Source organism: Canis lupus, chromosome 32, assembly GCF_048164855.1.
Source record: "Canis lupus baileyi chromosome 32, mCanLup2.hap1, whole genome shotgun sequence".
Taxonomy (NCBI): Eukaryota; Metazoa; Chordata; class Mammalia; order Carnivora; family Canidae; genus Canis; species Canis lupus.
In genome coordinates, this window is record NC_132869.1 from 19,355,375 (window position 1) to 19,377,562 (window position 22,188).

Sequence of the window (22,188 nt, forward strand, 5' to 3'; positions counted from 1 at the left end):
GACTTCCCTGAAATCCCAGGGAAGAAACTGTGATTCCCTGAAATCGCAAGGTAGAAACTGACTCAAAGAGATTATAGCCAATCAAGCTATCATACAAGTATAAAGTTAGCATATAGTTCTTGTTTGTTACGAACCCTTCTTGAAACTAGAGGATGAACTTCATCCAAATAAGAGATCATTGAAAAAGCAATTAGTAAAGGGTAAGTTAAGGGTAAGCACTAAATTTCTTTAACTGAAGGACTAAGTCTAAGAGAAATAAAGAGATTAGATTGCCAAAACAAAATGTACATATTGTATACCTTGACTATGCAAGATGAAAAGACAGTTAAAAAACTGGAAGATAGGGGATCCCTGGGTGACACAGCAGTTTGGCGCCTGCCTTTGGCCCAGGGCGCGATCCTGGAAACCCGGGATCGAATCCCACATCAGGCTCCCGGTGCATGGAGCCTGCTTCTCCCTCTGCCTATGTCTCTGCCTCTCTCTCTCTCTCTCTGTGACTATCATAAAAAAAAAAAAAAAAAAAAAAAAACCCTGGAAGATACGGATTTCCTCATTTTATTATTTGAAGGTTAGACAATATCATTTAAAGTTTCAAATCAACTGGGCAGCTCTGGTGGCTCAGTGGTTTAGTGCCTCCTTCAGCCCAGGGCATGATCCTGGAGACCCGGGATCAAGTCTCACATCAGGCTCCCTGCATGGAGCCTGCTTCTTCCTCTGCCTGTGTCTCTGCCTCTCTCTCTGTGTCTCTCATGAATAAATAAATAAAATCTTTAAAAAAGAAAAAAATAAAGTTTCAAATCAACTAATAAAAATCTATATATATTTAGGGTTTTTTTAAAGAAAAATATAAAAATAGTAAGGAAATATGAGGGAAAGGAAGAGAAATATAATTTCATCATTGTTCATATTAGGAAATTAATAGACACTGACTTAAAAAATATGGAGAATATTATATAAACTCTTGAAAGTATATGGTAGAAAAACAATGAAATACTTTAAACATTATAAGAAATTTTGCACACATACAGAAAAAAGAAAACATATAAAGAATTATTAAACAAAAGTCTACTATTGTTGGACACAAAGTACAACCTAAAATATTAGAACCAAGACAACATATAGGTCTATGTACATGGCCCAAACTCAGTTATTAAAAGATTGGAATGCAAAGAAAACTCCAATCCTATGCTGTACAAAAAAGACACATAAAGTCATTTAGAAACACAGAAAATAATAGGTGGGTACATGCAAATAAAATAAACCAGGACTTCTGACATTAATATCAAATAAGGTTGAATTCAGGCTACAAAGAATTAAATGAGTCAAAGGAGAGCAGTTTTAATGTAATATTTATTTTGTAATTCAAAATAAAAATGTAACCACTATGAATATCAATTTACCCCCATATAGCATCAATACTTGTAAAACAAAGATTTCCGGCAATATAAGAACTGTATATATAGAGAGAGAGAAAGGGATTTTTCAGAATACTTTAATTACCCTCTTATGCCAATAGGTGATAGAGATAAAAGATAATAATGTAATAGAAGACCTAAATATGAGTGCCTGCCTTCAGCCCAGGGCATGATCCTGGAGTCCTGGGATCGAGTCCCACGTCAGGCTCCCTGCATGGAGCCTGCTTCTCCCTCTGCCTGCCTCTCTCTCTCTCTCTCTCTCTCTCTCTCTCTCTGTCTCTCATGAATAAATAAATAAAATCTTAAAAAAAAGAAGACCTAAATAATATAATTTACAATGTAGAACTGACATCTAGCTAAATTTATACCTTGAAAACAGAATACACATAAGCTTTCTTTTTAAGAAGCCTAGAACACTGACAACAACTGACTGTATTAAGCCACAAAGAAACTACTATAAATTCCAAAAAAGTAGAAACAATGCAAATCTTTTATTAAAAGTACAATAAAGTTAGGGGGGAACCTCTCTCACTTGGGAATTTTAAAACTCTTCCTTAAAAACCTGTGTTTCAATGTGGATATTCAAATTGATATGACAAAAATAAAATTAGTTTAATAAACTACAGGCCAAATCTATGTGGTAAACTTAAAGTATTCAGAGAAAAATTAAGAACCATAAATATTTGTATAAAAAGAGGGGAAAATAAAATTAATAAGCATCCAAGTATAAAGTTAGAAAAATTAAAAACAAAAAAGAAACTCAGAGAATGGAAAAAGAAGGCATTAATAAAAATAAAATCAGGGGTGCCTGGGTGGCTCAGTGGTTGAGCATCTACTTTTGGCTCAGGTCGTGATTCCGGGGTCCTGGGATCGAGTCTAGCATCAGGATCCCCACAGGGAGCCTGCTTCTCTCTCTGCCTATGTCTCTGCCTCTCTCTCTGTTTCTCTCATGAATAAATAAATAAAATATTTTTTTAAAAATAAAAGCAGACTTTTGATTAAAACACAGGAAAATATATACAAATAATAAATAAAAGCAATAGCTACACTTTTTTGTATAAGGGGGCAACTTTTTAATGTAATCAAGATAGAAAAGGAAAAAGACAAACAAAAATAAGAAATGATTTTTTTAAATAGCCACAAAAAGAAAATTAAGAGGATCATAAGAGACATCTTTACTCAACTTTAAGGCAAAGATCATTTTGATGTTATATCTAGAGACCTCGATAGGAGGGATTTTGAACCATATGAATCTATTCTTTTAATGTTATTTATTAAATATTTCATCTGGTCACAGTGGAAATCAGTCCTCCAGGAACTCATCATTTTAAAAACACATGTACAATTTGAAATTAAAAGAATGAAATTTATCATCTCCACACCTTAGTCATATGTGTTTTCTGACCCATGTCATCATGAACTTCACCTGCCAAAACAAAAATTGAGAATAATAAGTGAAATTAAAAATGCATTTAGACATTTAATTTTAAGAAATACATTTATTAAAGCACTATTACTAAATGGCATTATGAGTTCAAATGTAGACTTTTTAGGAGTGGTTTCAAACTGTAAACCTAGACATAGTGACTAACCCAGAGAAATATCCATGTTTGCCCAAGATAGAACTAAAATGCAGTTGCATTAACACAAAATATAAACTCACAATCATGTTCTTCTTAAATTTTATCATTCTGTTGTTATATTATCTACGATGTTTGCCAGAGGCAAATTTTTGTTTTCCACTTTATTCCCACTATTGGGGCATCCAAAATGACATCCTAGGCAGAGCAATTCTCACCAATGCTAGAGCCTGGTAAGTATATCTCTGTCTTGGTTTGGACCAGATACATCTGTGTAATATCAAGGTCAAATTAGCATGTAAGCGTTAAACAATATCAGTGCCCCCCCCCTCCCTGCCCACGAAGAAAGCATAACAACTATGTGTCAAATATTTAAAAATAACTTTTCTTAGTATAAAGCCAATGGGTGCTTATTATAGATAAATTGGAAAATACAAGATGTTTACAGTAGAAAATAAAAATTACTAATTGTCCCACCTGCTAGGGATAGCCAGTATTTATGGAATTTCATTCATGTTGATTGTGTGTGTGTATGCCTGTATTTATCATAGTGTTCAAAAATGTCTGGTTCCTTTTGTCTTAACCCAAGTGTGAGAATTTCTCTGGTTCATTAAAAGTTCTTTGTGAAACTAATTTTGAATGGTTGTATAATAGCTTCAAAGGATAATTTATTTTAGCTTTCCCCTCTTCAGAAGCTTTTAAGATTTTTCTAATTTTTACTTAGCATTCGAAGATTTAATGCCATTTGCTAAGACGATATTTCTTGAAATGATAATAAGAGTTCCTTGCATCAATCCTGTGCCAGGCGCTTGTATTATCACTCATCTTCATAACAAACTTGCAAGTTGAAGATTTTTACTCCTATTCTATAAGTGAGGGAAATCCATGAGAAGTTAACTAAACTGAAGCTAAAAAGTCAGCCTAAGCATGTTTCTGAATCCAAGTCTCTCTCTTTTCACTACACAATGCTATAACCAAGAAAAGCCCCTGATGAATTAGGTATTTGCTGTTTTTCTGGAGCACTGGACTAAACCTGGACCACTGTGTGACTGCTGAGTGGGCAGAGTCTCTGAGCCAGGGAATGAAACTCACCATCTTTCTGGAATTTAAATCTCAAACACAAACTCACTGGCCTTATGCTCCAGTCATTGTGCCATAGGCAGTAACTCATAACTGATAGAAATAAAGTTGTGCTTTCTTGTAAAATGTGCCCCCACTCTCTGCGCAAGGAACAGTGCTTATAAAACTGATGATGGAAGGGAAGAAAAGTTAAAGAAGTCAAAGAAAATAAAAGTTCTGAGCTAGAAGATTTACATAAATCAGAAGGGAATGCCAAATTTTCCCAAGGCTAGATCTATGATATAAACAAGAATAACCTATAGGAAAACAAGAAAATGTGACTGTTAAACATTCTGTGATTGCCTTAGTAAGCATATATTTTAATGACATCATAAATGCATTATAAATTATAATGGTATTTAGAGTAAGGATCTAAAGGGTTTAGTTAAAGTTTTCAGTTCTGTATTTTACTACGGAAATTACAAGCCATATGGGATCTGGAAATTTGCAAAGATCTGGGGATATACATACTTTGTGAAAATCAAGGGCCTCCTCTAAAAATACTCCTGTGACAAACATCACTACAAATAAATCCTGGTCCACGTGTCTGATAATTTCCATAGCATCATTTCCTAGAAGTGATATTATTATTATCAATATGTGCCATTACAAAAAGAATCCAAAAGGTCCTCCAAATTAAAAATATCTCTAATACTCTAAAAATTTCCCATTTAAACTACTCTTTGGGTTAAGCTAGTATTTTTAGAAAGCCTCTGAAAATAATGTCAAAAGGAAATTTTAGAGCAAATATTTTACCTATGAGTAATTATAATAGTAATATGGGAAGTGCACAATGTAACCTGTGGGCTTATGGAAATCCAGGTTGAGAATTATCTGGTTCACTCCAAGAAACGGGGGAGGTCGAGCAGAGGAGAGGTAGTTTATAGGGTTCAGAGTAACAAAGGGATGTCAAAAGGCAGGAGAGTACAAAAATCAACTTCTTATATTTCTTAATTCTGTTCAAGATCAAATCTTACTTTAAAATATTTGGCAATGTGTGAACTTTCTAATCAGGAGACAAAGGGAAGTTTTCCCTCTGTCTGATGCTTCTTGAGATTTCTGTACTAAAAATCTGGGCACTCAGAGTCCAGTGAAGCGAGATCAGGAATCCAGAGATACCCAACAGAAACCTTCTGCTGAGCTCCAATGCTTTCAGCAAAAGAACTGTCTGCTAACTGGCCAAAATCAGGGTGACAAGGGTCACATATAAATAGAATGCCTGAAAATCCTAATACAGAGCAAATATCCTGACAAAAAGCAAATAAACAAGAATTAGATATTAATGAAATAGCTTGTCTGGCCACTCAAAGTAGCCCTGTGCTGTGTGAATTCTTAGGAATGAATTGTGAATTCTTACAAATACAGACCCTAACATCAATTCCAGAGCTATTAGGAAGCAAGTATGAAACACTGCTTTTACTGAGCTAATTCAAGTTAACCAAGAATTTGTCCTCCCGGGGATATGGGTCTATTAACACCACAGAGCACAATCACACAAGTTGGAACACCAAAAGGAACCTCAGACAATATCATATCTAACCCCTATCTCTACCCATGAATGGTAACAAATCCAAAATTTCATCTAAATTATTCAACATTCATTGAACAAATATTTAGTGAGTGTTTATTATATACCGAGCACTGTGTTAGATGCTGGTGGTACCCATATTAATAAGAAGGCCCGCAATAAATGGTTTGGTTTCTTAAAATAGGATTGCTTATGTTTTTAAGGACTACTAACAATAAGAAAGAGAAACTATTTCTCTTACCATAGATTTTCCCATTAATGGAACATTTTTTAAAAGTCATGATATTTTGAGTAAGGGTTCCTGTTTTGTCGGAGAAAATGTATTCAATCTGGCCCAGTTCTTCATTGAGAGTGGTTGTCCGAGCTTCCGCAGGTGTGGATTTTCCAGAGTAATACATCCGCCGATCCCAGTTTATAAAATAACTGTGTCCCAAACGAATTACTTCCATACTTCATCCACGAAAATGGAGAAAAAGAAATGCTCCATCAACTTCAAAACACACAAAGCTTTCCAAAGTAAGAAGTCAATCAAAGTCTTCTGAGTATAGGGGAAAATGTGGATGCTCTGTCCCCAGGTCCTAGTGACCTTCAGAAGCATCTCAGCAGAGTTGGATCATAAACCTGTAACTCCATGAAAAAATAGACTGACTTTGCATAAAATCTTGGGGAGTGCTCCATGACTCACCATTTATATTAAACAGGCCCAGTGGAGATTTCTTGTATAGACTAAGTTGACATTTCTCTTATATTTTAGGAGAAACTATGATTAAAGATGTTTGTCAGAAAGAAGATCTAAAGAGATGTGGTATTGAGGGCTTTCTAACACATTATTTGATGTGGCTTCACTTTGCCAAAAGAGGTAGAAGCAGTATCCCTGTAAAGCACTAAGCAAACCATAACAGATACTGAGTAAATCTCAATATAGTAATCACTGTTGTTATATTACTTTGCCCCTTTGCTAGAAAAAGAGCACTGTCTCATGATCCAGTGGTAACTTATGACTTTCAAACTCTAGAAGTGGAATTTCTGTGGCCAAAGGTATGAACTTTTAAAATCTTTGTCATATGTAAGGCTAAATCAATTTCCAAAACGATTAACAATGTCAGTTTCTGCAGATTACTGAAAATTATCATTTACTATATATAATATATACGCATATATATCATACAAATGTTACCAACCTATCACTTGTCTTTTAGTTTTGTTTACATTATTTTTGACAGGAAGAAGTTTTCTTTTTAACTGATCAAATTTACCAATAGTTTATAGTTTCTGTTTTGGGAATTTTACTTGGATAGATTTTCTCTATGCCAAGATTATATATACAGACATCTATATTTTTCTCCTAGCTATTTACTGAATTTTCCACATTTAATTCCTTATCACAGTTGGAATTTTTATAACTATGATGTATGTATGAGATGCTAATTTTAATTTTTACGAGGCTTTTTCATCACCCTTTATTGAACAACAAATCCTTTCTTTACTATGTTGGGATGCTTCCATGTCACATATAAATTATTTTCCTCACTAGAATCTACTTTAGGATTTTAGCTTTATTCCTTAATATGTCATTTAATGCACCTTTCATTTTCCTTATTGCAGTTTTATAAAATTTGGCAATATCTGGGAGGATATAAAAGAATGCTTATTCTCCTTTTTTTTTTAACAATTCTTAGCTGTAATCACTCCTTTATTCTTGCTGATAGAATCAATGTTTTCATTTAAGCAAACTTTAGGATTAATATATCAGCTTTCTCATAAAACTTATTTGAGACTTAAATTAAGTCTACATTAAACTTGCAATTACTGGAAAAGAACTGGTATTTTAATATATAAATGCAACTTCAAGGAGAAGAATATATCTTTCCAGTAATTCAATTTTGAAAAGTACTTCTATTGGTAAAGAGATTTAGTTTTAGTTTTGATTTGGCTTTGTTTTTCAGATAGGTCCACACCATAGCTTGATAGATGTGTTTCTGGACATTGTACCTTTTCATTGACAGATCACTGTTTAAATTATTTTTGCACTAAAGGAGAGCTCTTTGAATATTAAAAGCTTTTTCTAATATTAAAAAATGCTATTATGTCACAAAATCAGACATTTAACTGAATTATCTTACTAAGAGCCTCACAGAATTATTCTTTAGGATTTCCTAGGTCTATAATCACATTGTCTATGCTCTTTCTTTCTAATATGGGTTATTACAGTTTCAGGTTCATGTCTTCTGTCCATTGATATTTTGGCTACCTGTCTTAGTACACTAACAAAGTCATCCAGAAGAGTATAACACAGTAATGACAATAGCAGGGACCTATGGCTTATTTCTGACCTTAATGGGAATTAAGCCTTGGTTTTCTCACCTATAAAGTGAGAACGTTAACAGTTGTCTGATTATGCTAACTCTGAACATTTGTCTCCTTGATGACAAAAGATGATACCAAATCCTTTCTAGGCATCGCATTCTGTGCTCCTATTATTTCCCTCCCCCAAAATGGTATGATGCCAGTTCATTTTCGAACAATTTAAATTGTTAAATTGTTTTTTTCACCTAACTAAAAAACTAAAAAAAATCACACTATAACTCTGTAGAATCCTACAATATAGAAATAAATAGGTCATATTCTACATTTGTTTCCTCCACACACACACTTCCTTGCAAATTCTTTGCTAGCTTTTCTATATCAGCTTTGTTTTCCTTATTCCATTCACTCAAAAAACATTAGCACTTACAGTAGACCAGGCACAGTGCTTTACCTGTCATATACAATCTGTTATTGTTGAATGAATGAATCCTGACCTTCTATTCCCTAATTTCACCAGTAAGGACATTAAGACCTATAAGGTAAGTGACTAACCCAAGGTCACACAAATAATTAACCACAGAGCCAAAACAAGAATTCAGGCATTTGGTAAAGCCAATGCAGACCTGACCTTAAGAACGGCATTATGCAGTTAGCTGTATAAGCGATTTGAAGCTTTCATCTATCTGAAAGTGAGATAGGTCACTGAAAACTCAAAGCATAATAAATGGAACAACATTTGATCTTTCTGTATTACACTTCAAACCAATGGAAGTATTGTAAATTAATTTGAATTCTTAGATCTTAAAATAGTCTGTAGAGAGGAAGGATATCCTTTTTGTTTGGGAAAGAAGATTTAGGAGAGTCATAGTGGTACATTCAGCTCTCTGTCTTATAATAGCAGAGAAAAGGAGACAAATGTTCAGAATTAGCATCATCAAGTGCTTAGTGTTTTCTGTCTGACTGCTCAAAGAGCAGGGCTTATGTTTCTGCCTAATTCTGTGGCTAAACAAGCGATGTAGAAATGAGCTTCTTTTGCTTTGGAAAAAAAGACACCCAAAATCTAATTCCTTGGGAGTACATGGCTGCATTTCTTATGATGATGTATTGAAAAAAAGTAGCTGAGTATGCTTGAATACTACAGATAAACTGGCAGCATATAAATATTCTATAAACAACAACATCCTTTGCTCACGTGGAATTGTTAACCATTCAAAGCAAATTCAACACTTTTTATCCTCAACTGACATATAGTCCTAATTTATTCTTTGTACCTACTTGAAAACCTAGAGGAAGCTTTTACAAAAGACTTTCTCTCCAAACAGAAATACCTAGAGGTTCTCTTCTTATGTCTCAGGCTTTAGGATTGAGCAACCAGAAATTCCTTGGAATGCTCTTCCCCTCATGTTGAGATCAGAGTCATTGCTCTTGTTTGGTAAGGGGAAAGTTCACATTTACCCTCACCATTACTATGCCTTACCAAACACATACAGAACTCTACACTCCTTTTTTTTTTCTCTTGATGTCTTCACTGAGTAATAAACCAGACACAGCTTAGGGAGGGAGGAAAAACACTGTACCAGGTGTCAGAAGACTTGAGTTCGGATGCTGGTTCTATCCCTAATTAGCCCCATGAGCCTGAGCAAATCATCTCATTTCTGAAAGAAGTTGGGCAATAACTACTTCATCAGGTTGTTGGGAAACATAAGTAAGGTAAAGTATATGAAAGCACTTTCAATAATATATAAAATGTTATCTGGAGTAAGGTGGTATCATTTGGCACCAAAAGGAACTCAGAAACCAATTATTTTACTCCTGCCATTTTACTGATCAGTACATGGTTCATAGGCAAACTAAGCCACAGAGAAGCTAAATGCTTTCTTCAAGGTCATAAAGTTATTCGTGGTCATGCCAAGACCAGAATCTGGGTTTAGATTATTCCAATTGGGTTATCTTTTCACCACCGCAGGGGACACAGTAAGAGAAAAAGGAATGGGTTAAACTAGGAAGCTAGCCTTGACCTCTACAACATCAATCTTTCAAAGCATTAAATGAAAAATGACAATGCACTTCAAAGAAAGAGTATACACAGAATATACTTCCTTCGTGAGGACATATGAAACTGCACATGTGCAGATGGTAAGCCACTATGAGCATTTATTGTTCATTTAGGACATAAAAGGCAAGCTATAAAAGCTGACCATAGCTCTTCTGGCAAAGAGCAGGATTTACTACAGACTTTAAAACTGAATACAAGCATGAGAGGTCCTCAGAATCAAAGATGAGCCAGTAGGATACAGTTTAAATAGAGCCTGATCTGACCACAGCCCCAGAAGGCTCAGAGCAATTTGTGGTGTTGTGGCCACATGCCACTACTTCAAGTCAATTTCCCACAACTTGACATTTCAGTTTCCTGACTGCTATCCAAAACAAGGGTGGATTTGTGCATTGAACTTCCCTTGCTTCATCATAGTTAGGATTTTGGAAAGAGAGAAATAGAAGCTTGTAAAAATTAGTGGGGATTTAGAGCTGGTAACTTTTTTTGTATTGTTAAAATACTGGTGATGAGGAATGTCAAACAACCAAGTCTCATCTTGGCTCCAGTGTCTTTGCGATTGTCTGGCTCAGTCTTGGTAGGATTAGGATAAAAAATATCTCAGGTATACACTATAGGGCCAACTTCTAAGCCTTATCAAATACACATAAATATACATACATATGTGCATATAAAGACATGTGTGTGGGGTGTGTGTGTGTGTGTGTGTGTGTGTGTGTAGAGACAGAGAGAGGGAGATCATTTTAGCTCTAATTTGTGAGACCAAATCTAGAAATGACAGATCGTGTTGCAGTGGGAGTTACAATTCATACTTCTTATCTAACAATGGACAAGTACTACCAACTATATATTTCAACTTCTTTATCTGATAGTTACTAATAATAGGAAAATTTAACATTCATTAAGCTCTTTCAATGTGTCAGACATTCTTTTAAAAGCTTTACAGTCTGTTTACTCTTCAGAGAATCCTATTAAGTATTTCATTACTTTTAAAATTGGAAACTGAGGCACTGAAAGGTGAAATAACTTGCCCAAGGTTATGGAGCTACTCAGTGGTAGAATAGAATGCAAATCCAGGTATCTGGAGACAGACTAGTAACAGGGAGGCATCATCACAATAGATCTCCCCAAATATTCTTCTGCTTCTTACCCAATATCAACCCAATTCTAACTGATCGGGTTGTATGAGATACTGTAGTCCATGTATTCCAAAGAATAACATTCCTAAGAAACCGAATCAAATCAAGAAGAAAATAAAATGCATTTATTATAATTGAAAATGCAAAAGTTAAACAGATTAAGCAGTTTAGTTGCCTCATTTGTAACAGATGTAGCAGATCATAAGCAGTTAGAGCAAGACATCTACCTCACTGTTGTAATTTTAAACAAAAATGATTACAGACCATGATCATGCACAGCAAAGTCTTTTGACAAAGTGGCTTATCTAAAATATAAACTCTCATCTTACCTCACATATAGTGAAATGGGTACAACTGTATTGAGAATAATAATATATGACCAAAATGTTAAGAATCCTGAGAACACAGGGTTCTTCATTCCTTCCTTCCAAAAGAGGAAAGTTCTGAATTGGTCTCCAACTTGATTCTCCCAGATTGAATTTCCTATTGCAAGAATAATTCCCAAGCATACCAGAAACCCAAAAATCTGAAATGAGAGTACAAGTCTGGTTAAGCAATATTACACAAAAGTCAGTTAACACAGTCAGATGCACAACATGAGAAGGCATAAGATTAACTGACAAAAGGGTAGGATGCAAGGGATAGTCAACTGTTCTTGGTAAATGGATGGTAGAAAAAAATCATTTCAAAAAATGTAGAAGAGAAAAAAAATTCAGAGGAAAGAGATAATCCTGGGCTAAGAAGATTTTAGAAGCTTTCATAAAGGAGGAAAACTGTGACCTGGGCCTTAGAAGATTAATAAGCAGAAACAGCTACACAATTTGTGGAGCCCAGTGCAAAATGAAAATACAGGACATCTTGTTCAAAAATTACTGATAATTTCTACATGGCAACACCAAATCAATAAGCCAAGCATGGGGCTCTTCTGAGTGGGCAATCTGTATAATTGCACAAGTCACCGTCCTGTGAAGCCAGCTCCATCCATAAGTAATATAGAGAGGATGTAAGCAAAGGTAAGATAACAAAGGGACCAAACTACCTTAAAAATTATGTTTTCTTTCTTAAAAATGAACACATGGAATTCCAAGACCATGACTGCCTCCATAAGCACTACCCTACCTCTCATGAGAAATTCTACCAGTGGTTGAGAAATCAATCTAGAAAGTAGAGGGCAATATAACTGGGCTCCAGATACAAATCCCCAAATACAGATTCCACAAGGAGAATAAAGATATCTGAAAGAATTCACAGCAAAATATGAGAAATATATTAAGATAACAATGACTAGTGATTACACCTAATTTTATTATAGTATCTTACCCATAGAACTAGAGTATTCAGCAGTCTATCAATGCTTGTCCTCTTAAGCTTTGTCTTACCACTGTTCTGTATTAATTTAGTGTCAGGACCTGCCAAAAAAAATTAAATAGCAACTTTAAAATGATTTGATGATGTATTATTATTATCATTATTATTATTTCTTAACATGTCAAATGTTCCTGTTTCTCAAAATAATATAATTTCTATTAAGAACAGGGGCCATGATTAAGTTGTACACGAATTTCAAGTGGTAGCTTAACAACAACCCTGGAGACTACAAGAGAATTAGTCTCCTTAGAATAAGACAAACCCAGATAGAACCTATAGCTGAAAGGTTTGAAAAATGCTATTTTTCAAAAAGCTCCGTATGGATTGCTTGTAGTTGAAGGAGTGAAAGGTAACAAAGTGAGGAATAACTTGGGATGTTAAAAAGAATGCAGTAGTAAACACAATTCAGAACACTGAGACCAAAAATGGAAAGTTGAAATCAGAAATCAAATTCTGGATCTGTTTCCCAAAAAGATCTGAGATGCCTTTAACTAGAATAACTGTGAATAATACATCAGCAAGTAAGTTAAACCTTTATTGTGTATTGCATGCTGTGTGTGTAATATACACTTTTTGTAAGGGCAAGAATTGTCTTAAATCTTACATTAGCTTTATTTCAGGTAAATACATTAACTCATATTTCCTAAGTCTCTTGCTCAAATAATTCTAAGAATATCACTAACTGCTTTAGAGGTAGACAGCTAAATGATTAACAAAAGAGAATAGTAGAATATACTGCTAAGGAAATTCTGAGTGGACAGAGAAGATGCTAAATGGAAGCAATTAAGCTTTAATTATATCTGATACCTCTAGTGGTCATCTCTACATAGTCTTCCCATTATTATCATCAATCTATGTAGCCACTGAATATAGGAGAAAGGAGAATTAAAAGAATTAAAGGAGAGAGGCACACATAAAATTTTATGCCATTCTAAAAGTTAGGAAAAGTTAAAAAAAAAAAAGGGAAAAATGGGCACATCCTTAGAAGACTTTCATGTACTTAAAAGACAAATGGGAGCAAAAATTAGGGTCTCATAAAATTCAATCTGGAGTTGGAAATTGTACCCCAGTGTCCTATTCCCAACTACTTCTTTGTAAAGGAGACCACCCACATTTTCTCAGAATTGTTTATTAAAATCATATGGATACTGAGGGTGGGAAGTATTTCTTGTATAGTAAAGATCACAAACAGCAAATAAAGTTTGTGATTAGTAAAAGCGAAAATGCTGACAGACCAGTTTTGTGATAAAAAATATATATTTCTTATGCATATATACACACAGAGCAGCAAAGAATACACTTAAGAGGCTTTTAAGCATTTATTTAAATATATCTATAGATACTGATTCACACATCTCTTCTTCCCCTTGAATTTTCTGCAGCTTTTGTTTCCTCATCTCCTACTTATTACTCGACCTAGTTTCAGATCTAGTATTATCATCAATACCCTCCATGCCTTCTTTGACCTGTCAGCAGCTGTTGACAATGACTATTCCATCCTTTTGAAACACACTCTTCCCTTAGCAGCTGTAATACAATGTTCTGCTTTTTCTCCAACCTCTTTGTGAAATCCTTTTCTTCCGAGATGCTCACCTCTCTCTACATAGCCACTAAGCACCGCGATTCCTTAACACTCACTCAGGCATAGGCCATCTTCTCTTGTTTTCTGAATCCATTTTGCCTGAGAAATCTCATCTAAGACCACAGCTCCAATTACCATCTATAGACCACATGTAAATTTCCAGCACAGACTGCTCCTCTGAACTCTAAAATCATATATTTAATCACCTATATGTCATCTTCATCTAGATTCTTCTAAGGCCCCTCAAGAGCCCTGGCCCAGCCCAGCTTGTGATCTTCCCCTAGGGTTCCCTGCGCCAATGAATGGCACCACCCTCCATCCAGTTGTGAAAGCTGAGAGAAGCCTAGGATTCTAGTCTATCTCCATGACTCCCACCCTAGGCCAAAGTACCATTTTCTCTCAATTGGACTATGGTAAAAGTCTAGTAGCTTTGTCTCCCTGCATCCACTCTGCTCCCAACTTTAATGAATATTTTTCTCCTCCCCAACCCCAATCATACACTCTTACAGGAACCTACTATTTACCAACTTTACAAATACTGTAGGCAATAAGGATCTTTTCAGATTTCACACATATACACACATACCATCTGTTTGAAAAACTTACAATGGCTTCCCAATGTTCTTAGGATAAAGACCAAAGTTCTGGATACAGACCACAAGGTCCTTGGATGATCTAAGTCCTAACTACATCTCCAGTAACATATTCAACTATATCCTCCATGTTCTCCTACCTCATACTGGCCTTCTGAAGTTTTTTACCTCACCATCCTCAGTCCTGGCCCAGGGCCTTTGTCACAATGTGACTTTTAACTAGCTTGCTCCTTCTCTCATATCCCTCCATTATATCTCTTGTGAGCCCATGTTCTTTTTTTTTTTTTTTAAGAGTACTTATCTCAGTTTGAGATTATATATTCATTACTATAATTATCTGAGATTAAGTTCTCTTACTCCTACCAGAGTCAAAACCACATGAGTGAATGGACAGCATTTGTTTTTGCTCACATTCTTAATCAGGAATGAATAAGAAGTATAGTATCTATCACATAGTAGGCACTCAATAAACAACCATTTAATAAATCTATTAAGCACCTGATATGTCTTAAGCAATGTGCATATGTGCTTTTCATCTATTATCTCAGCTAATACTTAAAACAGTCCAAGTAATTAGGTATTATCATCCTTAATTCACTAATAATGAAACAAGCTTAAAGTATTTAACTTGCCTGAGCTTTCTTGTCTAGTATCAGCAGAATTCAAATCCAGATACGTCTAACTCAGAATCTCTTTGTTCTTTACCACCATTTTTAAAACTATATGAAATACTCCATTAATTCATTAATTCACTGACTCATTCAATTAATGTGTATTTAAAGCTATGACTCACTCAGATTCCAAACAGGAAATAGATGATGCACTGAACAAGGATAACTGGAGAAAAAAATTTTTTCTAAAGGGACTCTTTGCAAAAGTGTTGGTGGGGGTGAAATAACCAAAGGCTTAGAAGCAAACAGAAGGTTTCTCTACCTAAGGTAGAAGGGAAGGATGATGGGAGGAAGTGGTTACTGGACCCTAAAGGACATATAGAGTTTCCAGCCTTTAAGAAAGAGTGACTTTAGGTTGAGAAACCTAGTCAACCTGAAGTGACTCCATAGGGAGGAAGTCTAGGGGAATAAATACCTTGATCTCAATGTTCTTTCTCCTTTTGATCTCTTTCCAGGGATCCCCAATGACAGAGCGTAACTATCAATCAAAATTCAAGGAAATTTAATAGTGTAAACCTGACAAATCAGCCTCCCAAGCAGAAAGAAGAGTGAAAGAAAGGTGACAGTAGATCTGCAGGGGCAAATGGAAGACATCCAGCAAAAATCTACTGTGCACCAAAATGGTGCTGACTCCTATGGGTTCCTTAAATAAATAAGACTCCTCTACTCAGAAACAAGACTTCCTCCTCTCTTGGGTGAAAGAAAAGCTATTACCAGGGAGGCATAGCCTAGCTGTTAACGTATATTAGACCCTCACAAGTAAAGTAAACCATTTCTGTGTCAATTATATTCCTTACACAATCCTTAGTGATAATTATATCCAAGGTAATATAGAAAGAATAGTTTATTAACTATTCATTTTGGGTAACTTTCATAAGGTCTAAGCATTCACCTGGAACCAGTTCCTCAAATTAAGAGTTCTTAAAATTCAGGGGTTCTGAGACTCTCATCTGTTCAAATCTAACACTGACCAAACCAACCATCCCTCTGCCTGTCACTATTCTAGTTTTCTATTAATATTCATGCCCAGACTAAAGTCAATGCAGACATTCTCTGCTTTACAAATATCTGCCTCATGAAGAACATCCAGGCATATCACAAAAGAGGATAGTTCCCCACTCTCGCCTACCAAGGTCCAAAGAGCAGTACATCAGACCAATGTGCAGTCTATGGAGCAGACAATGCACTCAGAATTGATGTTGGATGGAAGAAGCCAGGAAGTAAGGAAAGTAACATTTGTCAAGCATCCTCTTCCATATATATGCATTGTCTCCCTAAGCCTTTATAGTGACTCTCTAATGTACTCATTACCCCATGTTACAGCAGAAGAAACTAAAGCTTAGGAAGTTTAAGTAACTGAGGCTTAACATCCTACAGCTGGTAAACAAATCTGATCCCAGCTCTGTCCAACCCTAATTCTGTGAGTTTTCTGTTATTACTTCTTGGGGGCAGACCTGTTCAACTTATCACCCACTTCTTTCTAGGTAGGTGCATTTCCTCAGAGCAAAACTTATGAAGGAAAACTTGGCTTCTGAGTGGCTCACAGCATCTGTCCTAGCATAACATTCTGTAACTGAACCATAGTCCTGAATTAGTCATTCCAAACAAGTTCACAAAAATGCAAACAAAACTTTGGGCTCTAGTTCATTCCTAGGATAAAGCCCCCCGACTTCTCTGATGACAGGGAGCAAACCAGGACAGTCCTTCTCATTAAGATACCTTCCAGAAGTCTCTCTTTCATTAATGTGGGAAGATAAAAAGAGGGTAATGTATAAGCCCAGCTCTTTTCCTTAATGCAAGCAAGCTGGAAATAAAATATGTGATCACAGGTTTATTTCCCTAATGAATAAAAGCATCTGGTGAGAGAATTATGAAAGCAGATTTCTCCCCAGATAAAAGCCCATACACTGCCATACTTCTAGGGATTTCTGAAGTCCTTACAATGGCAATACCCCAAGCAGCAAGAGCCTTGCTAACACCCACAGCTGAGAGTGTTTAGGGAGAATTGGGAGGGCTTTTCTAGGTTTGGAACACTTCTGAGTCTTTAATAAACATTCGTTGTTGTTGAGGAAAGTCAGTTAAGAAAAACATTCCAATTTTGATTGCACATATAGTCAACAGACCCAAAAACACATCTTAATTTGGTGTCATAATAGACAGGATTTTTAAAAATCAAGGGCTGGCAATTGAAGCCATGAGTACAATTTGAGTGGCTTTATGTAATGGAGCTACTGTAAGCTTCTCAAGCAGGAGAATGCCACTTTGGGCCTGTAAAGTAGAGGCAGGAAAAATAGCTAGCAGGAACAGTAAGAGGCACCCTCCCCTCCTCCCAACCTCCTTCCCCGACCTCTGTCATGCACAGGGTTTCTAGGACCCACTGTCCTGCTGACAAACGGTAGAAGTTACAGAGTATAAACAGAAGATTGCAGGATCTCCAAGAAAGCTCTTTCAAAAGGATTGCCTGACCCCTGTAAACTACAAAATTAATAGCGGAGCAGGGTTAGGGGTGGGGCTTTCTTTCACATTCTTCCCCTACTTTAAAGGAAGGTTAGTTAATACATACAATGATGGGAATGATAGAGATGAAGTTAAAGAAAAAGAAATTAAACAGTATCTAGCTAGCATCCACTGAGCAATCAAAGCACAAGCAACCCTTAAGAATAAGTTCATGATGGCAGTGTTTCCTCACAGGGGCCAGGAGGGGCGAGTGCTCCCCCAAACTATTTCCAGAGCAGTGGTGCTGCCCTCTGCAGTCAACTCAGATCAGTACCTCAGTGGAGCAAAAGCACCATTGTCATCCAACCTAGAGAGGTACAAACTGCCCATGCACAACTCAGGACAAGGATGCCCCATAACCGACCCAGGGCAGTCAACTGTACCTGCAAAAATAACCATTCCAAAACACCAACTGGTGTTCCTCAGAATGCAGCCCCTTAGGATTATATTCTCATTGTTGAGGGAGTGCTTGCTGTCCTTCCAGGAGAGAACTCCCATGAATTTATCTAATTTGTTGTTAGGCGCCTCACAGACAACAATTCCTGTAAAATAAAAAATAAAAAATAAATGAAAATCGGTTTGTGACTCACCTCAAACTCTCTTTAGCAGTCCACCATACTGTGTTACCACCTTCCTTCTAATACACAGGATATTTTTCCTTCTCTTTTAGACAGAACAATGTTATGTATACAAGACTGTGTTAGGAAAAATAAGCTTGGGGGGCGGTACAAAGATGGAAATCTATCAAGTGTTTTAAACACAGCTTCCTGCACTTTCCAAATAAGAATAGAAACCTTGAAAGCCATGGATTTTTTTCCTTAAATAAAAATCACTCATCTCTACATCTAGTTTGTAATAATGATTTCTGAAAAGATAAAGCAGAGACTGTCCTAAAAGTTTTTCTTCCTCGGTCTCTCTTTTCTTACTATGAACTTTCATACATATTAAGATGGCATACTTCCAGTTTCACAACCAAAGTTAATCAGGTCTTTCTAGTCTCATAATCAGAATTTCGGAGGTCCTACTATGTCCCACCCCCCAAGAAACCTGGGCCACATTTGCTACATGTGCCCGAGAATGCATGTGATTCCTTTCAGCTGTTCTATGCTTCTTATCTTGATTGGATGCAGAGTTCTGGGGACTCTCAAAGCTACCATGTAATTTGTCCCAACCTGGCCAGAAGACATTTCTAGTTTTTTTTAATTACAGGCCCATTCCAGACTAAGGGTGTGCCCATTCCAAATCAATAAATCAATTCGTTCCATTATTTCAATAAGAAAATACACTCTCAGGGTGGGGGTTCTTTTGACAGAAAAAGAAACCAGAAATAATTTTGCAGAGACCTGTCACAAGATACAGCTATTAGATTAAATGCACTTGTATTACAAATGGTTGGGGTTAAATTTTTATAAGAAATGAGTACCAAGACTTGAAAGACAGAGGGAGAGAAAAAGGAAAAAAGGGAAGGAATAAAAAAGCAAGGTAGTGAGTAGATCCAAATGGGCTCAAACCCAAGTCAGGAGTGAGAATAGCACCTCTCAAGAACAATAAAAATACATGGATTTAATCAAAGCCAAAATGGTAGGTTGGAACATACAAAATGGCATTTGAAAAATTAAAAAGGAAGTCTTCAGCACTGACTGAAGAGAGACCAGCCTAGCCTAGAGACGCTCTGTCATTCTCTGTCACACCACTCACTGAGCACCTGAACTCAGGCTTCTCACATAGACGCCCTTCCTTCCTACCATGATATCTTTTCCTCATAAAACACTTAGAGGTGACATCAACCAATTTTCACATGGCCTGATCACTCCTGACCAACCAGATTACTAAGATTGGATCTTGCATGAAAAACACAAAAACAAAAGCCAGAAAGGAGTGAGGGACTCTCTCAGGACTGCTTTTTCCAAATTCCATTTTCATTTCCCCCATTATAACAAAAGTGCTGCATAAACAGCCCCCACTCTTGTATTCATTGGCAGCTTCCCAGACATCCACTACTAAATGAGAGTGCTGGCAGGAGAATGTGTGCAAGGCCAGATAACCTGTACAAAGTCATTTTTTTTAATATGAAGAGAAGATGTGACTAAATTCTGGTTGCTCTCATTATGACCTATCACTAAAATTAAAAAGTAAATTAAGACTGATTTCAGCTGGCCCAAGTTGTTTGGACAATTAAGTTGTGGAAAAGGGGATTTTTTTCTAAATTCTAAGAATTTAGTATTTTTTCTTATCTCTTTACCAATAATTTTCATTCCTAAATTTTAGAGAAACTTGATTGAGAATCACCACCAAAATCTACATAAAACATCAGGTTGATAGCAACCCTTAAGGCTTATTCCAGTTTCTGGATCCAAGACTCAATTTCTCAAGTCTTCGAATTTGGCCACCAAAAAATAAATAAATAAATAAAACTGTGTTTTGGGCAAAAACAACATGATACACAGTCCCTGCCAAAAGGAACATAAAAAACAGGCTCATTCGGTCATTTTTATTGTCGCAAACAAAAACTGACATGGAGACAAATACAGCCTTGAACATGTTGGCTCACTCCTCCCTAGCCCCAAGGCTCATCCACTTCTGGCCTGACACCAAGGGTGTGGTTCTAGACAGGGACAGACAGTAGGGCCAAGGGGTTCTGCCTTAGTTCTTAGAGGCTAAACCCCAATTCAGCCTTTCTCAAAGAGTGTGGTCCCACTGATTTAAGTACTAAATACAGACCCTGGTCAAAACAAAATGAAGGGAACAAAGCCAAACTATATTTTTTGTCTTCAAAAGTGCTCAGCTTCCCCTTTCTTAGCCTTGTTAGCATCAAACACAAGCTTCCAAACTTTCTTCCCTTTCCCAAAAAAAGATGACTAGTTTCCTCTGAAGGGAGCACTGTATTCATTTCTGTATCCCCATAACCTACCATACCTACATAATAGGATCTTAATACATATTTGTTGGAGAGTTAGAAAAAAATTCGTATGGTTTCAAAAGAGAGGTTGGGAAATGAGATGAGTACTAGAGTAGATCTAAGATGAATGAAAGAATTGGGTATGTGTCCCTGGTAATAATGATAAAGAGGATTGGGAGACCCAATAGCCTAGCCCCCATGGGGGGCTTAGTTTGGCCTAAAGAGATACAAATAGATCTGAGAACACCGGGGGAAAGTGGGAAGCTTAAAGCACATTAAAAGCAACCAAATATATACCCTAGCCATAAAGTATAGTACAGCAAAATTTTAGGACCCTTCTTCCTTTTGCTAATAGTATCAGAGAAAAGTTAGAGACAGTAAACAGTTTGAAAATTAATGAGAAAACAGTTTAAGAAAAATAGCATTTTCTCTTAGATAGTTGTTCACTGAAAATATGTTTAAAGCACAAAGTTATGTTTAATAGGCAACAAAACAACTGGGAAAAATCATGTCAATAATGAAATAGAAATATAATCAAATTAGCTAGTTTCATTTCTTCACCCCTCTGAAAAGAACAGGCATGAAAGCACACAGCAATTCACCCACTTCACAATCACACAGAAATATTCTAGGGCCAACCTAGACAAAATCCACAAGATGTCATTCTCAACCTTCCTCAGCACTTGAAACGGAGTCCTCAGGGTTGTCAGTTAATTGCCAGCCTAATAACCTTCTTGAACTAAAGTGTTTATCTCAAAGTAGAAATCTATAGTTTATCATGAAAATGAAACTCAGTACCCAATACTCCATGATTTTCCATAGAAGTTGGCTTTATTTTTTATGTCTATTATTATTCAAAATATCTCTTGACTATCTGCACTGCAACTCTTTAATAAGGTAAATTATGCACTGAATAAGACATCATCATTGCCATTCAAGAGTTTCTCCAGCCAAGAGTTTCTAAGTTTATAGAAGACTGCCCACTATTATTGCTCTGATAATGTGATACTTTTTTTTTCTTAGAAAGAAGTGTATCACCTATTTTCTAAAGACTCTTCGTTCTTCAACCTTCAAACCTCAGCCACTCAGCATCACTATCATAATAGTTATATAAATAACCAGAAGTAAAGAGGGAAGTTATTGGTTGGGCTGTGCTTCTGTCCAGGTGAATGGGAAATTATCTAGTAAGTAAAAAAAAATCATAAGATACTAACCAAGCCTTTATTTTTTAATTAAAAAGAGATGCTTGTTTCTGTGTGTTTTAATTACACACATGCTATTCTTTAGAAAGAACCACAAAATACACAAAGATTCTTGAAATTTAGAGTCAACCTTTCCCTGGTTCAGAACTCAGTATTAACAATCATACAAAATATGTAAACTTGTCATAAGTTGCAAAAAAACAGATCTCAGTCCAGTCAGTAACAATATGCAACAG

At 36.1% G+C, this 22,188-nt stretch overlaps 1 protein-coding gene across 4 annotated transcripts in view; it reads right to left on the reverse strand.

Moving 5' to 3' along the window:
* ATP8B4 (ATPase phospholipid transporting 8B4 (putative)) overlaps nucleotides 1–22,188 on the reverse strand; it is a 236,410-nt gene that overhangs the window by 70,621 nt on the left and 143,601 nt on the right. For all 4 annotated transcript variants that reach the window (XM_072808445.1, XM_072808446.1, XM_072808447.1 and 1 more), the window contains 5 exons: nucleotides 18,235–18,393; nucleotides 12,462–12,550; nucleotides 11,471–11,667; nucleotides 5,884–6,092; nucleotides 2,798–2,841 (listed from right to left, as the gene is read on the reverse strand). In XM_072808445.1, coding sequence (XP_072664546.1) covers nucleotides 2,798–2,841; nucleotides 5,884–6,092; nucleotides 11,471–11,667; nucleotides 12,462–12,550; nucleotides 18,235–18,393 — 698 coding nt within the window. The remainder of the gene's footprint in view (nucleotides 1–2,797; nucleotides 2,842–5,883; nucleotides 6,093–11,470; nucleotides 11,668–12,461; nucleotides 12,551–18,234; nucleotides 18,394–22,188) is intronic.